Source organism: Homarus americanus, unplaced genomic scaffold, assembly GCF_018991925.1.
Source record: "Homarus americanus isolate GMGI-L3 unplaced genomic scaffold, GMGI_Hamer_2.0 scaffold5198, whole genome shotgun sequence".
Classification (NCBI taxonomy): Eukaryota; Metazoa; Arthropoda; class Malacostraca; order Decapoda; family Nephropidae; genus Homarus; species Homarus americanus.
Window position 1 is genome coordinate 303,785 of NW_024719086.1, and position 23,366 is coordinate 327,150.

General features: G+C 41.3%; 2 protein-coding genes across 3 annotated transcripts; both read left to right on the forward strand.

Annotated features, from left to right (window-relative positions):
• The first annotated feature begins 9,124 nt into the window (after window positions 1-9,124).
• On the forward strand, window positions 9,125-17,253 carry LOC121859911 (serum amyloid A-5 protein-like). Of its 2 annotated transcripts, none has more exons than XM_042356865.1 (4): window positions 9,125-9,182; window positions 15,909-16,076; window positions 16,274-16,384; window positions 16,509-17,253. In XM_042356865.1, exons 2-4 carry the CDS (start codon window positions 15,910-15,912, stop codon window positions 16,645-16,647), a joined length of 417 nt encoding a protein of 138 aa, XP_042212799.1. In that variant the 5' UTR covers window positions 9,125-9,182; window position 15,909; the 3' UTR covers window positions 16,648-17,253. The 2 variants fall into 2 exon arrangements, with proteins under 2 accessions (XP_042212799.1, XP_042212800.1); XM_042356866.1 differs by lacking the exon at window positions 9,125-9,182 and adding an exon at window positions 13,809-14,069.
• A 1,614-nt stretch (window positions 17,254-18,867) lies between these two features.
• LOC121859913 (serum amyloid A-5 protein-like) lies at window positions 18,868-21,645 on the forward strand. The gene is made up of 4 exons (XM_042356867.1): window positions 18,868-19,089; window positions 20,272-20,468; window positions 20,662-20,772; window positions 20,887-21,645. Exons 2-4 carry the CDS (start codon window positions 20,287-20,289, stop codon window positions 21,023-21,025), a joined length of 432 nt encoding a protein of 143 aa, XP_042212801.1. The 5' UTR covers window positions 18,868-19,089; window positions 20,272-20,286; the 3' UTR covers window positions 21,026-21,645.
• Window positions 21,646-23,366: the final 1,721 nt, after the last annotated feature.

Here is a 23,366-nt window from a genome sequence, read left to right on the forward strand (position 1 = left end):
AGATTGTTAACAAGTATTAATATGGATATAAATAAACAAGGCATCAGGACATATAACTGTGGTAAGTATAGACGTGAACACTTGGCTCTGACAGTGACCTCACCCCAGACTGCAACACACACAGATGCTCAGGTAAAGTTCCTTGTTCGGGTCTGGTTCAGCAGGGCATTATAACTAGATACCTCGAATATCACAGGTCAAATAATCCCTGAGGCTGTTATATTATCATTAGGATGTAACATTACTATATATATACGCAGTTAGATATAAAATACAGCATGGCAATTAGTCAAAATGTAGGTCACAGAAACATATTTTACAAAAGGATTACTGTATGTTATCAAATGCTCATAGAGTGAAGTCTGGTGATTATACCATGTTGTGCACTATGGTTCTCTGACACCTGGAGGAATTTACGGGTGACGATTATTGTGTATTATTTAACTGGTGACGCACTCCCCTTCCTTCACGTCCAAGACAAAGAAAATTCACTTCTTTTGAGGATTAGATAAAATTGATGCAAACTCCGACCATGAATTTACGATTGAGACTCTCTACCACGAGCAAATAATTCCTGATAGATTAACACTCTCCTGTCACACCTTTTGCTGCACCCTCCTGCCACGCCCTCCTCAGTCATGCCCTCTACTATACCCTGCCACACCCTCTGTCACAACCTGTCACACCTTGTCACATCCTTGGTCACACCCTCTGTCACACTTTCTGTCACACCCTCTGTCATATCCTGTCACACTCTGTCACGCCCTCCTTAGTCACACCCTCTGCCATACCCTCCTGCCACGCCCTCCACAGTCACACCTTCTGCCACACCCTGTCATACACTCTGCCACGCCCTCCTCAGCCATACCCTCTGTCACACCTCCTGCCACATCCTCTATCAATGTACATTATTGTGTCACATCATCTTGTAAACAAAAGTCAAAGGCACAGTTTATTTATAGCTCCTTTAAAATGTGTTAAAGGGGAAATCTTTACTACTTAAAGTGAATATAGTTATATATGTGTGTGTGTGTGTTTTGAGCGGAACATAAGGACACCATCTGGATCAGGTGAGCATCATCCTGAAAGAAGAAAATACCTTGAGGAGAAAGAGCTGTCGAGTTACATCACTCACATAGCCATGATCTCTCAGACGAGGACCAATTAACAAAGCGGAAGACCGGCTATACATTCACCATGAAAGGTAAGACCGCTAAGAAGCACACTCGCATTTATGAAGTCGGGGTTCTTACTCGTTACCATCTTGTACTAACGAACTGAAATGCTTTTTGGAGATAAAGAGCGCCTCATGACGCTTTGAGTCTCACCGAAGGACTCACATACGCCTCAACATTGGATGTGAATGATGATATCAAGGAGGGCTATAACGCTGACTTCAATGCCATAGGTGACAAATATGTTGACTTATGGCAGCGAACCACTTCCTACTTCTCCTCAGCAAGTGTGCTGACCAAAGCCTTACTATCGCCAATACAGTACCTTGTGTACTGTGTAGGCAACCTTATAGGTTCAAAGGTCTTACCAACACCCACAATTAATACATTGTTATCTCACATTATTGTCAGCCAGAAATACCAGAAATACTGTAGGTGGATCATCAAACGACTTAGATATTCATGGTGTGAACTATGTACTAATTTAACTGTCACGCCCAGCATATAACAAGCCTGGGGATAAAGATCTTTTCAAGGATTTCCGCCCCATATCAGTCCTCCCAGCAACTCAGATCTCCATTCCTTGATGAGAACTATGAACACTGAATTGACTAAAGTCATGACCTGGGTAACATTTAATAAACTGACATTTAACCTCAAGAAAACCCACTGCACAATATTTCACAGAAGGAAAAACCTACCCTCAGATGTGGACCTTGGTAATACAGTCCTCAAACGTGAACAAAATACTAAATTCCTTGGGGTTATCGTTGATGATAAACTAAACTGGAGAAACCACATACAACCCATTCACAGTAAAGTCAATAAACAGTGCGGTATCCTGTATCACACTCGACAGTCGCTCACTCCTGCAGCAATGAAAGAAATATATTATGATCTTGTTTACCAACACTTGATACATTAATGTACTAATGCCAGGCCTCAACTACTAATGCCAGGCCTCAACTACTAATGCCAGGCTTCAAGTACTAGTGTCAGGCTTCAAGCATTAGTGCCAGGCCTCAAGTACTGGTGCCAGGCCTCAAGTAGAGAGTGCCAGACCTCAAACGCTAGTGCCAGGCCTCAAGCACTAGTGCCAGGCCTCAAGTACTAGTGTCAGGCTTCAAGCATTAGTGCCAGGCCTCAAGTACTAGTGCCAGGCCTCAAGCATTAGTGCCAGGCCTCAAGTACTAGTGCTAGGCCTCAAGTACTAGTGCCAGGCCTCAAGCATTAGTGCCAGGCCTCAAGAACTAGTGCCAGACCGCAAACGCTCATGCCAGGTCTCAAGTACTAGTACTAGGCCTCAAGCATTAGTGCCAGGCCTTAAGTACTAGTGCCAGGCCTCAAGCATTAGTGCCAGGCCTCAAGCATTAGTGCCAGGCCTCAAGCATTAGTGCCAGGCCTCAAGCATTACTGCCAGGCCTCAAGCATTAGTGCCAGGCCTCAAGCATTAGTGCCAGGCCTCAAGCACGAGGGTGGTGAAGAATGTCTCGAGAGATTTAAACTCCAACTCTCAACAAGGAGAGAAGTTCATGAGAAACTTTCAAAATTCGTTAAAGAAATCGAAAATGCAGACCGTCAAACTTTCTTTGAAAAGACCACAGCCTCCATCAAAGAGGACAAAGATCCCAAACATTTTAGACCAGATCACGACTTGGAGCTGCGAGAGCACTTCTTCAGTGAGCAACGCCAGGAATGCACTTCCTGACTCTGACCTCCAAAGTTTTCTGAGTGCCACACATCCCCGGATATTCAGCTCCACATATTCCACACCTTTTATTCTATCACCAAATTCTTTGTTTTTACACAACTAGGTCACCATTTACGTCTAAAAAAATCCTATTAATGGTCATGAAAACAAACAAAAATAATCCTATAACAGTGTGTTGATGTGTGTGCCCCTCAGACGTCCACACTTGATTGAAACAAAACAACCAGTCTGCTCAGTCGTTTATCATACATATACGTCGAATACCTCCCGCACCTTCCACCTTACACTAATAGATCTTGGCTAGCTGGCAATCAGAGTTTATGAGACATATTCACTTATTTAATATCTCTAATGTGCTTTCGGTAATAATATAATAAATTTGGCCAATCACAGAGGCTGGAGAACTTGCTGGATTTTGTAACGTTGATGATAACTTAATGATCATTATGAATCTTCTAGCTGTTAAGGATTCAATGTTATGATCTGCTCGGTCGCCTCCCCTTCGCCACAGCCACCAGGAGATTACATACATACTACCCCTGGGAGATCTGTTCTTGTCATGAGGTTAATCTGTCAACAGTTTTCTTATTTATTTACTGCCTATACATTAGGTGATGACTGACCACGTGTATATCAATCCTAATAGGTACCAATTCTAATGGGTACCAGCCCTAAATGGTCCTTGCTATAATAAGCCCCAAGTCCTTATATATCCTAGTTCTAATCGGCCATATTCTAATGACTCATAGTCCCAATCAGCCCCAGAGCGCTTATAACATACTGTAGTTCCTCACTAATGCAGCTTATATTCCAACCTTAGTCTTCCTTGTTCTTATTAAAAGGGTAATTAGTAGGCTTAGGATAATTATGTATTTAAAAATGGCTAAATATGCATGCAAATATGCAGTAAAAACTGAGAAAATATGCACTTACATATGCACTTTAAAATATGTTAATAAATAATAACTACTAAGTTAATGACTCCTTTACTGTACATTTTCTCAGTAAATTCACTTTCCCACACAGGATGTCGCCGAAGTAGGATGTTTTAAAGAAGGATTAAATACGAAAAACAATATACTAACGTAAAGTAATTTATTAAACAATACTGAAAAAAAAGTATTTTCCTTTTAAGAAAACAGAAGAACAAAAGAGTGTCAGGAGGGAACTAATGGAGCCCGTGCATCTATATCCTGCCTGGCTGAACACGAACCCATCACGTACAGTTCATGTCCACTGACCAGCCAATCACGGCCTAGCTAACCACAGCCTAATGTTGAGCTATATAAACGTCACTTAAGTATGTTCCTTTTGGATATTATGACGCTAAAACAAAATCGCGTATTTTCGATTTTATATTAGTGCAACATAATGGACATTTATTATATTTCAAATATCAGTAATTTCTGCCCCAGCGTTGCTGTTATGCTCGCGAATTTTTTGACCCTTGAGGTTGAAGAATGTTTTATAATATTTTGGAATTTTCCAAATATATGCCTTATAAAACAAAAAAATATGAATATGCACTTTAGCTCAAAAATGGCTTAAATATGCATTTGCATATGCACATATGCAAATGTATAATTATCCTAAGCCTAGTAATTAGAATATAGGTCACACACACACGCACACACACACACACAGTACATTAACCCCTACGTGGACATCATCTTCTCACAGTACACGTACTTCACAGCCACACCCACCACGACCACTCTTAGGGCAGACCACCACAGCCGTTCCCTGCGACCTACCCCTGAATCCTGTATCAATCAAAACTTGGGAAATTGATATGCAAATCATAGGTTACGGAGGCAGAAGATTGAACAATGCAATTCGTCCCAGTTTCATGGTTATTCGGGGCGCTGAGCAGACGAGACCTAGTTTCTCCCATCTTCAGCAATAAAGAAGGGCTGTGGTGATAAGTGGTGTTGCCCATCCTTTATAGGTGGAGTGATGGGTGTGGTGATGGGCGTGGTGTGGCCCTTCCCCGATAGATGGAGTGATGGGCGTGGTGATGGGAGGTGTTGCCCCTTCTGTGATAGGTAGTGATGGGAAATATTCTCCTTATATCACTGTTTCCCTTTCTTCTTACCTCCCATCACTTCCACAAACCATCCCTCTCACATTCTTCTTCCCCACTCATTCACTTTTCTTCTCTGTCTCTCTTCCTCCCTTTCCATTTTTTTTTCTCTTTTCTGCCCCTCCAACTTCCCTCCCTCCTTCCCTCCTTCCCTCCCTCACCCTAGAGTTAAACCATATTCCCTCACCCGTAAAGCAAACACCCCCTTCCCCTCACCCGTAAAGCAAACACCCCCTTCCCCTCACCCGTCAAGCCAACACCCCTTCCCCTCTTTCTCGGTGACCCAGTAGCTTTGTTATAATGTATCAGTTTGTGGTTATCTAACAATTGGTGGTTCGAGTCTAAGGTGATTGTTTTAAGTGGTGATAGTAATCCTAACAGAAAATACGTAAACTTGTTATTTTCCTTGTTTTAGGCCACACTAAAAATACTAAAATAATAAGAATACTACAAACTTACTGAATAAAATGGTTTACTATATATTAAACACACGCATACATGCACACACGCATGAATGCACACTTACACACCCACGCATGCTCGTGCGGACACACACACACACACACACACACACACACACACACACACACCGATATCTTACGTGATAACTGAACGGCGACTCTGTTCAACCCTGTTTCCCCGAGGCTGGCCCTATGGCTGCCAGTCCTAATGGTTGGGTCAGGTCGGGTTACGTTAGGTGAGTGACTATTAGGATTAGTGCCCAGTTCACCTGCACCCTTGTCGCACTGAAGCCTGTTTGGCTTCCACTGCCGGATGTACTTAGATCCGGTATCCTCAATGATATACGTCAGGTAACCAACATGCGGGACAGCCAGGAACACCATACGTATGTCGAGTAGAAAGATTAAAACGTATTCTGTGACTCACAGGAATGTTGCTTCCGCTCGCTCGTCCTCCAGTATCTCAAGGTCAACAAGTCAAGTAATGATCTGTAATTATACAAAAAATTTCCTGAAACCTGGACAAGTTGCTGATCAGAGATTGAAGGTATAAAAACATTTTTACTTCATACATATAATGAACCATATTTTTGTAAGTAAAATAAAACGTTGTAAACCAAAACACTTGTAAAATTATTTTACCAATTGTGTTAATTTTCTGTTATTAAACTACTTCATTTTCGTGATCTTTTACTGGCAACTTGTGATCTTATTTCGTATGCATATGATTTTTACTTGTTCTTCCCCACTGCTGGATACGGATGACCCTCAACCATAGATCCGGTTGTAGTTGGACAACATCTCAAACTGATTTAGGAGTTGGATTGAAATCTTAAAATTAATATAAATTTTGCATTGGAAAGGCGCCTCGTGAACCATGACAGCAGATACAACGGTGTCTTACACCGTTGTGCTCTAAAAGCCATTCACCACAAAAAGGCAGCTGGTGCCAGGGAGAGGCTGACCGCGTGACGTTCCCCTGCACCAACACAGCCCAGGGGATGTGAAGAGGTTTGGTGGGGACGTCACTCTCTGTCCCACTACAGCTGCCACACAGAAATCTGACCCTAGATAAATGTTCCCTCCATTCACCTTCAACATACAGACAAAGTGACGACCTGTTACGGAAAATCGACCCAGACCAGACCAGGTTAGCTTAGGTTAGGTTAAGTAATCTGTTTTGTAATCACTACGTATTCACAACTTAGTGTGTATAAATTGTGCCAATTTAATAGCACGTTGACCGTTACTACTAAATTAGTGAGACAACATTCTAAATATACTGTATTGTTGCAGCTTTTTACTCATGGTCACGTTGGTGTGAACTGATGCACTCCTAGCCAGGTATGTAAGCACGTCAGCTAGGACACTATCTGCATGTATTATCTCTGTAAATAAATGATATAGTCCACTCCAGCACACTCGTCAAATACAACTTATTTGCAGACGATAGTGATCTCAATGCCAGCAACTCAGATCTCCATTCCTTGATTATGATTATGAACAAGAATTGACTAAGTCAGGACCTGGGTAAAATGTAAGACGCTGACCTTAAAACTCGAGAAAAAATACCACACAATCTTTCATAGAAGAAAATCTTTACTCCAGATATGGACCCCCTGTACCTCGGTAACACAGTCCTCAAACGTGAACAAAATACTAAATTCCTTGGGGTTATCGTTGATGATAAACTAAACTGGAGAAACTACATACAAGCCATTCACAGTAAAGTCAATAAACAGTGCGGTATCATGTATCACACTCGACAGTCACTCACCCTGCAGCAATGAAAGAAATATATTATGATCTTGTTTACCAACACTTGATACACTGTCACACACTATGGGGGGACCTCTTGCTCTACGGAAACACAACCCATGATTACTCCACAGAAGAGAGTTGTACGGACAATGACCTACTTTAAAAACACTGATCACACTAACTAATAATTTGCAAAATTGAAAATATTAAAATTCGAGGATATTAACACCTACTGCTGCGCCCTCTTTGTTTACATATCTGTTAATCAATTGATTGACAATAAGTATTTCCAATTCCGGAATAATCAGAGATAAAGCTTAAGGCACCCAGAGCTACTAAGACCACCCCCATGCGCTCCTCTTAGTTCCAGACCTCCATAAAATATCATGGTGTGAAGGTGTGGAACAACTTACCCCCACCCATCCGAACAAAGACTACGCTCCTTTCCTTTAAATCATCTCTAAAAAGTAACTATTGTGTAAGTATTTATATTTCTTGTAATACCTACTTTATATTCCTACCTTTATTGTATCACCAAAACCATTATATCTGAAATTGTCGTGTAGGTAGATAGAAATTACTATTGCAGTCATCATATTTGTCGACAAGACATGATACTGACACCTGTGTCCTCTTGTTCCACCTTAATACAACACAGATATCAACTCCACTGTAAAATATGTATATACTCTAATATAAATGTAAACAAATAATAAATAAATAACGAAGTGATAACATGGTAACATTCTGATATGTTCTTACTACTACTATGTTACGTGTACTATTCCAGATGATACTAAATGTTACATAATGTTGAGATAAATGTACAGTATATATCAGGTGGCTTCAAGAGACCTCAGACTCTCAACTAGCTCAGCCATGTTAATATGGTTATATATTTTTATTTATTTTTTTTATTGGGCACTCCCCTACATCTTTGTGTAAGGTGAAGCACAGAAGCGTTTACAGCGCCCAACAGGGAAGCATGCTAAGTTCATGCTTGCCTTTATGTCTCATGAGTTAAGGGCGTAGAAGCCTGAAGAGTCAGTGGTTTTATGTCATCAAGTTATTGGAAGCTCCAACAACTCCCTGAATACGAATTCGCAACTTTCGACTTACAACAGGTACCTACTTTACTGCTAGGTGAACAGGGACTAATGGGGGCTAGGAAGTAAGTCCAAACAACTTCCACCGGCCCGGGAATCGAACCCGTGACATCTTGCTTGCGAGGCAAGAACGGTACCGCTTCTACAACCGGTCCCCATAATATGGTTATTAGTGTCCACTCTGAATCTGTATTTTTCTGGCTAAATAAACTGTTTCCATATCAATATCAATATCTATCAATATATTTTTTATGAACGCACTGACAGGTGGATGAACGAACGGAAACACAGTCGGACAGACGGAAGTAAACGAAAATAAAGGGATAATCCTATGTGCCGCTGATGTTTTGTTGCGGAGTATTAACAAGTCATGAAAACCCATTAAAGTTTAACACAAGTATATAGTGTGAAGTGTTGTTGGCATGTTAAATGTAGCTGTTTTTATTGTCAGCATTATTAAGAAACATTCACTAACGTTATTACAGTTGCCAAAGTTTAAAATCCTCGTGACTTGAGTTTTTACAACCAGCGGGGTTCTCTGAATTATGTTGCCACTACGATTGTTGCTGTGTGCGTTATATATAATGAGAGACAGTAATTTCAAAGACAAGAGCATCAAATACTAAATAAAAAAATAGACGAAAATAACTGATAATTTCACAAAAACAAAAGTAGGAAAACTCCACCTTCGGAAATTCACAACTTGCGGTAAGTCCTCACCTCTCGCCTCTTGAAGGAGTACTGGGGGGGATCCCCCGATACCTGTCCTTCAGGTAAGTATATAACCAGGCTTGTTATGTCCGGAGCAACACAGTTTAGTGGTGACAGGCAAGGCAGCATCCCACCCCTCTGTTGGTCCACACTGCTCCTCACTACATCTTAAGAGTAAGTGCTTACTAGCCACAGGTCTCAAAGCCCTTCTTGCCACCCTTCACCTATAATAAGTCTACAACCGCTACCTTCTGTAAAGATGTATGAGACGGGTTTGTAGAGTGTTTTGTTGGGTGTTCCTACTCTCTGTCCTTCTACTTGTGACGATAGACATATATCTGTGAAACATTACACAAATATTTATCATCACCAACTGTAAATATGTATCATCACTGGTAGTTAAAACGTATCTTCATTAATAGTTGAAATAAGTATCAACACTTTTCATAACTTCCCAAGTATTGGTTGATCACATAAAAATACGAAAACAAAACAAGCAACAGTACCTTTAACGTACACTGCCCCCCCATTGTCATCCCGTGAAATAATATTTTTAATATCTAGACAATACTAAAAGTAAATAGAAAAAAATCCTAAGGCCCTTGGTCATTATTGCTGAAAAATTTTTGCTTCAGTACTCAAAAAGTGCCGAGATACCGCCTGTCCAACAAACAAGAAAACCGGAAAAACGAACAAACACTGAATGATCTTTTCGAGACTCATATCCTCAGACAAGCGCTTCACGCAACATCTAGAAATAGAGTGTGGAAAGAGTAGGGTGTACACTTGCTCCAAAATGTATCTTTACGATTTTGTGTCAGACAATATGACACAACAGACGAAGGATTTGACGACCCTATACCGAGCCAACAGGAGTCGCGGTTTTCATTTTGTAATTCATCGGACCTCTCCGTAAAGATACTTTTTGGAGCTAATGTATACACAACGACTAAGTGTTCGGGTTTCTAATTAGTTTAACGTAATTTTAGCGTTGTAATGATAGAAAGTCATTTTATCATCAGTACAATGGAAGAGTTTTAGAGGTAATGAAACCTGCTATAAGTTGTGTTTATATAGCCAATAATTACAATATTCTTGATTCTGATTTAGAAAAGGAAAACTTCCTCTAAGGCATTTCTTATTTGTTTTCATAATATTAATCTTACTAAGATAACACAAGGGTATGTTCACCGCCGTCACTCACTGTGGTTTCTCTCGTACCAGGAAAGATGCGAGTCTTGGTGGCGATGGTAATGGTGATGGTGGCAGTGTCCATGGTGAATGCTGCCCCGCACCCTGATCCTGTCCCAAACCCTGATCCTGTCCCGCACCCTGGCCTTTTCAGCCGCATCAAAGACGGTGTCAAAAAGGTTACTGACCGCGTAAGAGACACTGTCAGAGGCATTCGGGACCGCGTCAAAGAGATTCCTAGAGTTATTGTGGACCATGTCAAAACCGTACCCAAAAGGTATTTGGACTGTTTAAGAAGCCGTGAATCAGGTCCCATCGTGTAAGTTATCGTCCTCACTCAACACTTAGACAAAACATATCAAACATGAGTTATGTGTTATATAATTAATACTGAAATAATAAGGTAATAACTAAAACTATGTTCTTTTTCACAGTGGCAGGATCAAGGGTTGTCTCCCCATTTAACCTTATGAGAGGCCACACAGTATGGAGACGGCAGCTCATCAGGTAAATTACGTTCTCAAGTGAATTTTGATTCTGACGATGAAGAAAAATATGAGAGAAGAAAGTAACAGAATCATGATAAAGTTAACCTTGACTTAATTATCATTTTTTTCATAGAATGACAACTGTGTTGATGACCCAACAATGAGAGGACAGTGGGGATGATTCCAGGCGTCACCAGCAGCGTATTGAGGAGACTGGTGGTGGACCTTGGTGGGCCTCTCTTCTACCACTTACACCAACTAGGTACCCAGGATGTGTTGACCTCTGCATCCCTTCTTGTATTCCAGTCCACTAAACAAATCTTCTTCACTCCTGCCATCACCCCTGCCACCACCAGCAACCTCCACCTCTGCCACCACCAGCAACCTTCACTTCTGCCACCACCAGCAACCTCCACCTCTGCCACCACCAGCAACCTTCACTTCTGCCACCACCAGCAACCTCCACCTCTGCCACCACCAGCAACCTCCACCCCTGCCACCATCAACAGCATCTACCCCTATCACCACCACCAACCTCCACCCCTGCCACCATCAACATCATCTACCCCTATCACCACCACCAACCTACACCCTGCCACCGCTAGAAGTCTTCATGCGTCCCATAATCACCTGCACGTGATTCCCTACGTAAATTGGTCTCCTCAAACTTCCAAAGATTAAATAAGTGTGAAATAAGTATGAAAGAGTACAGAAGCCTCCTACACTGTCCGTCTCTTATTGACAAAAAGTGAAAAATAGTAATTATTCTCTTACATGATAACAACAGTTAACAATGAAAGATAAATTTGTCGGGTTTCAAAACTGTCATCTGTTGCACTGTTTTCACATAAATGACAAGGAGAATAAAATTTACAAAAGTATAAGAACCTTTAAACTTCCCACCACTACAGTTAAGAACTATCTCTCACTTTTTACTCAACTGTAGCAAAGTCTACGATACAAACACCACATCCAGAACAATCATCCTTGTGTGCTTCACCAACTAGTACCACAGGGGAGACGCACCCGGGGCCACCGTATTACAGGTACAGATACAAAAACAAGTACCTCAACGGGTCACAGAAACATCCATAAGGTTGGATGTACAAATAAAATTATATATATTGAGGTCTGATAATGATAACAGTGCACAAACAGCACTCTGGGTCAATGTACAGTAGCTAAAACAACTATCTGTGCATACTTTGTGGGAAACAATATGAAACCATGGACGATAAATTTTGGTATATGAGGGCTGTCACTAGTCTACGGAAAATTTCGGAGCATATCGACTCCCACCTGCACAGATAGTTGTTTTAAATACTGTACATTATTATGTCACATCATCTTGTAAACAAAAGTCAAAGGCACAGTTTATTTATAGCTCCTTTAAAATGTGTTAAAGGGGAAATCTTTACTACTTAAAGTGGTTAATCATATACCATTACAAGGCTTTGCCATTATGGACACCTAAAAATTTTCATACCATTTTTTCACAGTGTACACACACACACATATAATATATACAGTATATATATATATATATATATATATATATATATATATATATATATATATATATATATATATATATATATATATATATATATATATATATATCAAGTGATAACTGTGCACGAAGTTCCCAAGCGCTTTCGTGTAATTCATCTTCAGGGGTGAGTACAGACTAGCTAGTCTGTACTTAGCGCGGGAAACTTTCTTGTGGTTATCAGCATATATCGCACCTCAGTACATATATATATATATATATATATATATATATATATATATATATATATATATATATATATATATATATATATATATATATATATATATATATATATATATATATATATATATATATATATATATATATATATATATATATATATATATACTGTATATATTATATATGTGTGTGTGTGTGTGTGTGTGTGTGTGTGTGTACACTGTGAAAAAATGGTATGAAAATTTTTAGGTGTCCATAATGGCAAAGCCTTGTAATGGTATATGATTAACCATAAGTCCTTACTCTACAAATGGTATACAGAATACACGTCTTCTCAACCTCTAGCATGCCAAAGGGTGTGCCAGCTTTTTCAAGACCTTTACCTGACCAAAGACCACAACGGTACATTTAAAACCTTGAGGTGAAGAGACGACCTTTGAAAAAAAACAGCTATTTGTACACAGGTTATCCCCTTCCACCGTCCAGTGACACACGCCTTGGCCAAGACGGTCTTCACACGTGGATGCTGTAAAGGGCATTATGTACCATAAACGCTGTAGGTGTTATCATCATATAGGAAGGTCATGTGCCTTTCATAGTTTCAGTATCGTAAATTAAACAATACCAGTTTCTCGTAATTTTCTCTTAACTATAAAACTTCCATAGTTGTGACAACTTTTATTACAATAAATATTCCATAAAACCAAAAATTCATCTTTCTCTTCATTACTCGTGTGACAAAACGAAGGAAAATGTGGTTAACCATATCAGTTATTAATTCACTCACTCATACAAAACCATAATTGAACAAACCGAATAAAAAACCATAATAAACACTCAGTGAAACTCAAGGGTAACCAGTAAAAGTTTCCAAGTCGTGTATACGCTGTCGTAAAGTGGCCACAAGTCCGGTAACTGAAGACATAAAAGTGGATTATAAAATGACTTAAGACATTTATGGTGTAAATTATTGTGTACTAATTTAACTTAACTGATATGTAGTACGGCCACACTATAATGGCGGATCATTAGAGAGAACTGTTGTTTGTATGTTAAATTTAGTTGTGTTTACTGCCAGGATTATTAAGAACATTCGCTAAGCTTATTACAGTTTGCAACGTTTAAAATCCTCGTGTCTCTGAGTTATTACTACCAAAGATGTTCTTGGGATAATGTCGCCACCACGACTGTTGCTCTTAACTTTCCATCAACTTAACACTCACACAACAGTAAAATTGTAGTACGCTAAATATTACGACAAACGAGAACATTGATATAAAAGTCAAGTAAACTTTCTGCTGCTACGAGAAGTAAAACGTAGAAGAGCCGGGGTTGATCTGAGGGGATCCCTCACAGCTGTGTTAGTCTTCATGGGGAAGTCCTCGCCCCTGGCCTCAAGAGGGGAGGTGTGGGGAAACCACATAAGAGAGGGGAGGGGAGGAGAGTGAGAAGCTTAACTGAGGGAGGGATGGGGTGGACACAGGGAGGGAGGGGAAGAGGAAGAGAGGGGAAGAGGAAGGACAATCCCCCCACCCCAGATAACCAATGCCCAAGGCGGGGTATATATTAAGGCAGCGCAGTATAGTGGTGACACACAAGACAGCATCCCGCCCCTCTGTTGGTCCACACTGCTCCTCACTACATCTTAAAGTAAGTACTTACCAGCCACAGCTCTCAAAGCCCTCCTTGCCACCCTTCAGTTATAATAAGTCTGCAACAGCTACCTTCTGTAAAGATATAAAGAAATATATATGAGATGGACTTGTAGTCTATAGTCATATTAGTGAAGCTTCGCATAATTATTTATCACCAACCTTATATATGTATCATCACCAACAGTAAATATGTATCATAATTTACCATTAATTACAATTATTTGTTTACATATATTATTAAATTAGAGACAGAAGAAGGTAACACAATACAAACATGAAATAAATCATAGATGTGAGGAATTAGTAAAGAGCAATTTGACACTTCCAGCTCCAACACATTCAGAATAACGTTGAAAAAAAAAACACAAGAATCCTATCTTGATGTACCGTTCATTGTCAAACATATCCATCGACTGTATACTTTTTCTTCAGGTTTTTATTTTTATTTCAACGCTTCTTTATTTAGGTAGTTTTAAAACTTTTTGATATAGTATTAAGTACAATTCCAACATACAGGTTAATATGTTAATATCTACGTAACTAAATACTTTGGTAATGTTTGTATTACCAAACTATGACAGACAACAGTTAGTCAAAGAGGAACATACAGTATTTAACCCTCCAGCCACTATAGTCCACAAGTAAGGTGAACCACTTCTTAATGTATTGGGATGGCAACACCACCTTGTATTGTATTATCGAAAAGAGTAACAGTAACGACTCTGTCACTAGTTTAAGCGTGGATAAGACATCAGAGAACAAGGTCACTGATAAAGGTCAAATGTGACAACTGGCGCATGATTCACCGCGGAGGTCTGTTGTTTTGTTTGTAGCTACGACTAACCTAACCTAATCTAAGCTAACCTAACCAGAGACCACGATTAATTTAACCTAACCTAACCTAATCTAACCTATCTAGAGACCACGATTGATTTAAACTAACCTAACCTAAACTAACCTAACTAGAGATCAGGATTAACCTAACCTAAACAAGCACGCACAGAATCTTTTTTTAAACCCAACTATTACAACAGTCCCCGGGTACCAGTTTGACACACTACTAATACAGTTGAGCAGTCGTGTGTGATGCTGGCAGACACGTTACAACACAGTGTTCCTTGGTATGTTGTGGTTAAAGCACAGTGTTCCTTGGTATGTTGTGGTTAAAGCACAGTGTTCCTTGGTATGTTGAGGTTAAAGCACAGTGTTCCTTGGTATGTTGTGGTTAAAGCACAGTGTTCCTTGGTATGTTGAGGTTAAAGCACAGTGTTCCTTGGTATGTTGTGGTTAAAGCACAGTGTTCCTTGGTATGTTGAGGTTAAAGCACAGTTTTCCTTGGTATGTTGTGGTTAAGGCACAGTGTTCCTTGGTATGTTGTGGTTAAAGCACAGTGTTCCTTGGTATGTTGTGGTTAAAGCACAGTGTTCCTTGGTATGTTGTGGTTAAAGCACAGTGTTCCTTGATATGTTCTAGCAAACCATACACACGAGATTCTAACCCCCTCCCCCAGGTATCTTATCAGACAATCGACATATAATCATCTAATCTAATTATCTTCTTTCCTCCTCTGTCACTTTTGCATAAGGTGAGACAAAAGTGCAGAGACCTTAAATCGAGAGGTGGTGGACACAAGAAAGGTGAGAATAATGCAAAATAAATGAGAAAATGTCAAGAAAGATTTAAGAGAACACGTTTAAAATAATAACCACACACACACACACACACACACACACACACACACACACACACACACACACACACACACACACACACACACACACACACACTACAGAGGGCACAACAAACGCCTATTAACCCTCATCTCCAATCCAAGGATGAAGTACTCCTTCGCTGTGTTGGCCGTCGTGCTCGTGGCTGCGTCAGTGGTAGCGGCAGACCCGGACCCTGGGTTCTGGAGCAGAGGGAAACAAAGGATAAGGGATTCCGTGAAATTTGCAAAAGACGCTTCACGAGGAACTAGTGACATGCATCGAGCTTATAGGTATGTACAGTACAGTGTGTTTAATACAGGTGTGTACGCTTATTACAGGTGAATACGTTTTCTGCAGGTATATATGCTTAGCACAAAAAGATATGCCAAGTTTAATATTGTATTTTTAAGATTATCAAACGCTTCACATGAAGTTCGAACTAATAACTCCTAATTTTCCATCTCTGTCTTACTGTTGACATTCACAGAGACATGCGGAAGGCCAATTGGCGCAACTCCGACAGGTACTTCCATTCCCGCGGAAACGCTGACGCAGCCAGTCGTGGGCCAGGAGGACGCTGGGCTGCCGAGGTGATCAGGTGAGATAAGTCTCAGTGTTATTGACTGGTGACATACGGCTTCAGTGTCCCGCTATTGACCAACATGTACTGTACAAAATGTTTCAATACATGACTCACATCATGGTGTTCTGGTCACTGGCAGCAACACGCGAGAGATCACTGATCGTCTTAGGGGAGGGTCGGCTGCTGACTCCGCCCGTGATCAAGCGGCCAATAGGTGGGGTCGTAATGGTGGTGACCCAAACCGCTACCGTCCACAAGGTCTGCCCCTACAATACTAAATATACCACTACCAGCACTCATCACCTCGACCGCCACCTGGACTCTCCCTCCAGGTGTCTAGACCCCATCTCTCTGTCTTCAGGAGTCGTGTTGTGGCGTCCTTCCTGGATCTACTCATCGCCCGTGCCTATTCTCTGTGTTTGATATACTAGGATTAATTATTTCCAATGTATAGCTTTTCTATCCTCTTATTATACATATAAGTATTAATGTCTCATCTAAAGATTACCTCCAAAGTTATTTCATCTTAAAATTAACCACCTTAACGCAAACCCAACGTAACCTAACCTAACCCACAGCCCCCAGGTAACGTTAGGGTGTTTAATACATCAGGTGAAAAAGTTTGATGGGGTTAATCCTTAGATGAACCGTAATAATTAGCAGAAAAATACTGATGTTGTCTTACTAGGTGGCACAATTACACTGATTCTAAAACACTTCCCATTTTTTTATAACATCAACTACAAGATATTTGATTATATTCTCCTTTACGATTTCTCAACTTTCCTGATGCTCCTTTATAATATATCCTCATTAGGTGTACATATGAAGTCGTTGTAAATGAATGTGTTACCTGACTGCATCAATAAAACCGCTCGAGCATACCTTAATTATTTACCTGTCCTTCCCGATGATAATTTTATTTACACTTAACACTGGTGTACTTACTGACCTTATGTTTTTTTTTACAAATAATCAGACAAATAACATAATAAATAAAACAAAAAAGTAACAATAAGAGCAAAATAATTTCATGTTGAATCGTAAGACATTTAGTCAAATTTCATCTTGAGTTCAATCATTCACAACTTATACACAATACCTCATTCAGTTTCATAAAAACCTAAAAAAAAATAGTAAAAAAAAATACAACTTAGTTTTTATAGTTTAACAACAGCTGACCACAATAAAAACACATGCCCATTGATGTAACAACCATGCCTACAACATTAACAACGTTCATTAAGTCAAACACGCAATATATCCATCCCCAATGCTCTCAGTCCCCTGCTCAAATTAATCGGAACCAATTTAGTATCAAGCTAGTGTGAGATTTTTGAGACGTCAACACTTGAGTACTTGGGACCTCAACACTTGAGTACTTGGGACGTCAACACTAGAGTACTTGGAACATCAACAATAAGGACTACCACCAATGTAAGAAACGCCAGAAATTTTAAACATAATTATAAGTGAGACTAAAAAAAAAATATGTTAATACAAAATTTATGGACGGAAACAGAAGACCACTTTGTTGTCTTCACAGCCACAAAAGGAACTCATAATGAACTACTATAACTTAAAACTAAAACTGTAATAATTCTTTTTTATTAGTATTTCTTGCTTTTCACTGTAATTCTGTTAGTTTCTTCATAATAAATGTTTAAAATAGGGATGTTCATTTTGTAATCACCAAATATAGAGATACCGGTGTCATTTATACCACACAACAAATACAGACTATCAATACAGTCTTTTATACATACGACACTATTCCTGTTATGATGCAAGGGGAGGGAGGCGGCTGACCGGAAGGAGGGGAGACCGGGGGAGGCGGAGGGGGGAAGGGGGATGAGGGGCGAGAGGAGGCGGATGGGAGGAGACTGTGGGAATATCTTCATCATAGCAAACGGGTGAAATAAGATTAACTGGTCGTTGTGATAAGAGGAAAGCAGGGCTACCAAAAATAAGCCAAGACTGATGAGGTATTGGTCAGTGTTCTTTGGCTGTTCATTTATATTGTATCACACTAAAAAGGCGAAGATAGTGTGTGTGTGTGTGTGTGTGTGTGTGTGTGTGTGTGTGTGTGTGTGTGTGTGTGTGTGTGTGATGATAATAAAAATTATAATAATAATAATAATAATAATAATAATAATAATAATAATTAACGGTTTATTGAAAAATTTCTGCAGCCCGAAGGCTGAAAATATGCATTGGACATAAATGACTTATTACATACCTTGGTGGCTTAACAAAAGCCTTCATTAGAGAAAGGTAAAGGAACATACAGTGAACATACAGATTAATGTTTACAGCGGAGGTCACGTAGATCTTGTGCGCTGTGATATTGAACAGCAGACACGTAGTGTAGTAACTCCCTCAAAGATGGTGTTATGAGGTGCTTGACGTGGTGTAGTAGTTCCCTCACAGATGGTGTTATCATAACACCCTCACAGAGGATGTTATGATGGTGTGTGTGTGTGTGTGTGTGTGGTGGGAAAGCCCAGGAAGGAGGGGCAACACTGGGAAGGGGGACTGGAGTGACACATCCGGTTCTATATGAATCACAGTATATAAGCTCCAGCAAGTGCTCTGACGCACACACAGTGCTCTCCCTCACACAGTGCTCTCCCTCACACAGTGCTCTCCCTCACACAGTGCTCTCCCTCACACAGTGCTCTCCCTCACACAGTGCTCTCCCTCACACTCTGCTGCTGGAGGTAGGTTTACTGTACTTAACTGGCTTCAATAATTAATTCTTTGTTTCATCCTGACTGAAATTTGGAAGGAATGTAACAGTAATATCCGTCCGTCATCGATCCGTCCGTCATCGATCAGTCCGTCATCGATCCGTCCGTCCGTCAACCGATATATCTAACCGTCGACAACACCCATAGTCTTATAGGTTCCCCCAGACACAGCATCAGAGGGATAGAGCAATCGGACTCTTTGGTTCATTCGTCTGTCATGAGTAACTAGACTGACTATAACTCAGGTAAGAAGGTGTATATACTGAGGTCAGGATCTTGGTGGTGATGCTGACGAACGTGTTGTAATCCTCAGCTGTTGTTATACAGTCATCATCATTCGGGGAGGTGCAGCAAGAGGCAACAGTTGATAAAATTTACATCACGTGAAAATTATGCACCCCGGGTTACTTCAACTTATTATCACATATCCTCACCAAACCAAACCTAACCTGATCTAATTTAACCTAACCTAACCTAACCCATCCCCCCCTGCCACTATGAAGACAGACTGGGGTGTTGTGACCGTTTCTGTCAACAGTCCGTAAACTAAATATTTCTTCTGTGTGTGTGTGTGTGTGTGTAGACGGTACTATACTTAATATGTAAAACCATAACTAAACGGATGCTGTCGTCACACTATAACCATAAGTTTCTCTGGCAATACATCACATGAAGGCAACAAACAACATTTCCTCTCTATTTCAATTCTCAAGTTGGCAATTTCCGGGTTTCAAAAAATGACAAGCGGATTTACAAATGAGCTTATGACGCTAACAATACGGTATATAACCTATTATTTGTAGTGTAATTTTTTTCAACGTCGTACGAAATTTATAGACAAAACCCTAACATTGCTTGGAGTGGTTTGGTTAGATTAGGTTATCGTTAAGGTTGTCAATCTTAAGGTGAAATAAACTGGAGACTAATTTGAGGTGATGCCACATTTTCTTTGTCGCCTAAGAGTTCTGCCTATCGAGGTTGGTCTCAATCGTCAAAATGGTTTACCAAATGTTCGCGGACAACGTAGAGTAACTAACCTTGTGGTGGGTGTTGGCTGGGGATACTGACGTCAACACGGGTACAATGCATCACACATGTAGTGTCACATCACCATTCACAAACTCTGATTGACGAGAATATTTTTGTTTGCAGGAATTTACTGTTGTTATGAGGATGAGGTTGACCGTGGCCGTTCTGGTTATGGCAGTGTCCGTGAGCGCTGCCCCACAACCTGGCTTATGGGACAGCATCGTCGACGCTGCAAAGAGTGTAGGCCAAAGAGGCAGAGACGCAGCAGATTTTGCCAAAGGCGCTGCTCAGGGGACAGGAGACATGATAAAAGCCTACAGGTAAGTATGCCCCTGTTACTTTGTGATAATGAATCCAAGCTGACGGCAACTTACAAGTCCCTAAAATTCTGCTACATTTTAACTATAATGTCCATTTACCAGAAAACTCACCTCTAAAATATTTAACAATCTCACATATAGGCGCATAATGATGATCATATTCTGTTATTTACCGTATCATACACCCTCACAGAGACATGAAGGAGGCCAACTGGCGCGACTCCGACAAGTACTTCCATTCCCGCGGAAACGCTGACGCAGCCAGTCGTGGGCCAGGAGGAAAATGGGCTGCCGAGGTGATCAGGTGAGTCTTGCTCTTCATTAAGCCTTAATAATTGGTGTTGATAACCGTACCTTTGTTACCGGACACAATAAGTTCCTATACACAAGTTAATCTCGGTCTTGTGATCTCTGTCAGTGACACGCGGGAGTTGACAGACCGTCTTAGGGGAGGGACGGCTGCTGACTCCGCCCGTGATCAAGCGGCCAATGAATGGGGCCGTAATGGTGGTGACCCAAACCGCTACCGCCCACAAGGTCTTCCTGGACAGTACTAACTTATCTACCCCTGTTGGTACTGGTACACCTGCCTTACCACCACCAAGACCTGCCACCCCTGCCACCACCAAGACCTGCCACCCCTGCCACCACCAAGACCTGCCACCCCTGTCACCACCAAGACCTGCCACCCCTGCCACTACAAACATCTTCCATCCCTGCCACTACAAACACCTTCCATCCCTGCCACTACATACATCTTCCATCCCAACCACTACAAACATCTTCCATCCCTGCCACTACATACACCTTCCATCCCTGCCACTACATACATCTTCCATCCCTACCACTACATACATCTTCCATCCCTGCCACTACATACACCTTCCATCCCTGCCACTACATACATCTTCCATTCCTGCCACTACATACATCTTCCATCCCTGCCACTACATACACCTTCCATCCCTGCCACTACAAACATCTTCCATCCCTGCCACTACATACACCTTCCATCCCTGCTACAACTAACTCTCACATAATGTACACCTGCTCATAAACTCACTGGGGTAAACTAAGTGCTAAACAACAATATATTCACCAACTGTAGACGTTCCACCGTTTACCACGTAATATTATCCAGTATGACCCAGCGAGATAATAAAGTAAATGATGTATATTGTTAGTTATTATTTGACCTTCCGCCAGCCATCATGATACAGCTGCTACAGGGAGAGGTGATGACTTACTCCTTGGGTTAGTGTCAACAAGCTCGCTGGGAATGAGATAAAATAATCCTGTAGGTCTTAACTACTGTACCATGGTCATTAGCATCTAATATTAAAAACACGGCATGAGTGCCATGCCGCAAGTACTAGTACTAGTCCTCAAGTACTAGTACTAGGCCTCAAGTATTAATGCCAGGCCTCAAGCACTAGTACTAGGCCTCAAGTACTAGTACTAGGCCTCAAGTATTAATGCATGGACTCAAGCATTAGTACTAGGCCCCAAGCACTAGTATTAGGTCTCAAGCATTAGTGCCAGGCCTCAAGTACTAGTGCCGGACCTCAAGCGCCTGTGCCAGGCCTCAAGTACTAGTACTAGGCCTCAAGCATTAGCGCCAGGCCTCAAGTACTAGTGCCAGGCCTCAAGCATTAGAGCCAAGCCTCAAGTACTAGTGCCAGAACCTCAAACGCTAGTGCCAGGTCTCAAGAACTAGTGTCAGCCCTCAAATGCTAGTGCCAGGTCTCAAGTACTATTGCCAGACCTCAAACGCTAGTGCCAGGTCTCAAATACTAGTGCCACGCTTCAATCATTAATGCCAGGCCTCAAGTACTAGTGCCAGGTCTCAAGCATTAGTGTCAGCCCTCAAACGCTAGTGCTAGGCCTCAAGTACTAGTGCCAGACCTCAAACGCTAGTGCCAGGTCTCAAATACTAGTGCCAGGCTTCAATCATTAGCGCCAGGCCTCAAGTACTAGTGCCAGGTCTCAGGCATTAGTGCCAGGCCTCAAAAGCTAGTGCCAAGCCTCAAGTACTAGTGACAGGCCGCAAACGTTAGTGCCAGGCCTCAAGCATTAGTGCCAGGCCTCTAGCATTAGTGCCAGACCTCAAGTACTAGTGCCAGACCTCAAACGTTAGTGCCAGGTCTCAAGTACTAGTACTAGGCCTCAAGCATTAGTGCCAGGCCTCAAGTACTAGTGCCAGGCCTCAAGTATTAGTGCCAGGCCTCAAGCATTAGTGCCAGACCTCAAGTACTAGTGCCAGACCTCAAACGTTAGTGCCAGGCCTCAAGTACTAGTGACAGGCCGCAAACGTTAGTGCCAGGCCTCAAGCATTAGTGCCAGGCCTCAAGCATTAGTGCCACGCCTCAAGTACTAGTGACAGGCCGCAAACGTTAGTGCCAGGTCTCAAGTTTTAATGCCAGGCCGCAAACGTTAGTGCCAGGTCTCAAGTACTAGTTCAAGGCCTCAAGCATTAGTGCCAGGCCTCAAGCATCAGTGCCAGGCCTCAAGTACTAGTGCCAGACCTCAAACGTTAGTGCCAGGACTCATGTACTAGTACCAGGCCTCAAGCATTAGTGCCAAGACTCAAGTACTAGTGCCAGGCCTCAAGTATTAGTGCCAGGCCTCAAGCATTAGTGCCAGGCCTCAAGCATTAGTGCCAGGCCTCAAGCATTACTGCCAGGCCTCAAGCATTAGTGCCAGGTCTCTAGCACGAGGGTAGTGAAGAATGTCTCGAGAGATTTAAACTCCAACTCTCAACAAGGAGAGAAGTTCATGAGAAACTTTCAAAATTCGTTAAAGAAATCGAAAATGCAGACCGTCAAACTTTCTTTGAAAAGACCACAGCCTCCATCAAAGAGGACAAAGATCCCAAACATTTTAGACCAGATCACGACT

Bases quoted from the DNA above. Each gene is read 5' to 3' on its own strand.
- LOC121859911 (XM_042356865.1), top strand. From the start codon at position 15,910: ATGAAGTACTCCTTCGCTGTGTTGGCCGTCGTGCTCGTGGCTGCGTCA. The intron at 16,077-16,273 runs GTATGTACAGTA...TGACATTCACAG, and splicing joins GACATGCATCGAGCTTATAG to AGACATGCGGAAGGCCAATT. The intron at 16,385-16,508 runs GTGAGATAAGTC...GGTCACTGGCAG, and splicing joins TGGGCTGCCGAGGTGATCAG to CAACACGCGAGAGATCACTG.
- LOC121859913 (XM_042356867.1), top strand. From the start codon at position 20,287: ATGAGGATGAGGTTGACCGTGGCCGTTCTGGTTATGGCAGTGTCCGTG. The intron at 20,469-20,661 runs GTAAGTATGCCC...ACACCCTCACAG, and splicing joins GACATGATAAAAGCCTACAG to AGACATGAAGGAGGCCAACT. The intron at 20,773-20,886 runs GTGAGTCTTGCT...GATCTCTGTCAG, and splicing joins TGGGCTGCCGAGGTGATCAG to TGACACGCGGGAGTTGACAG.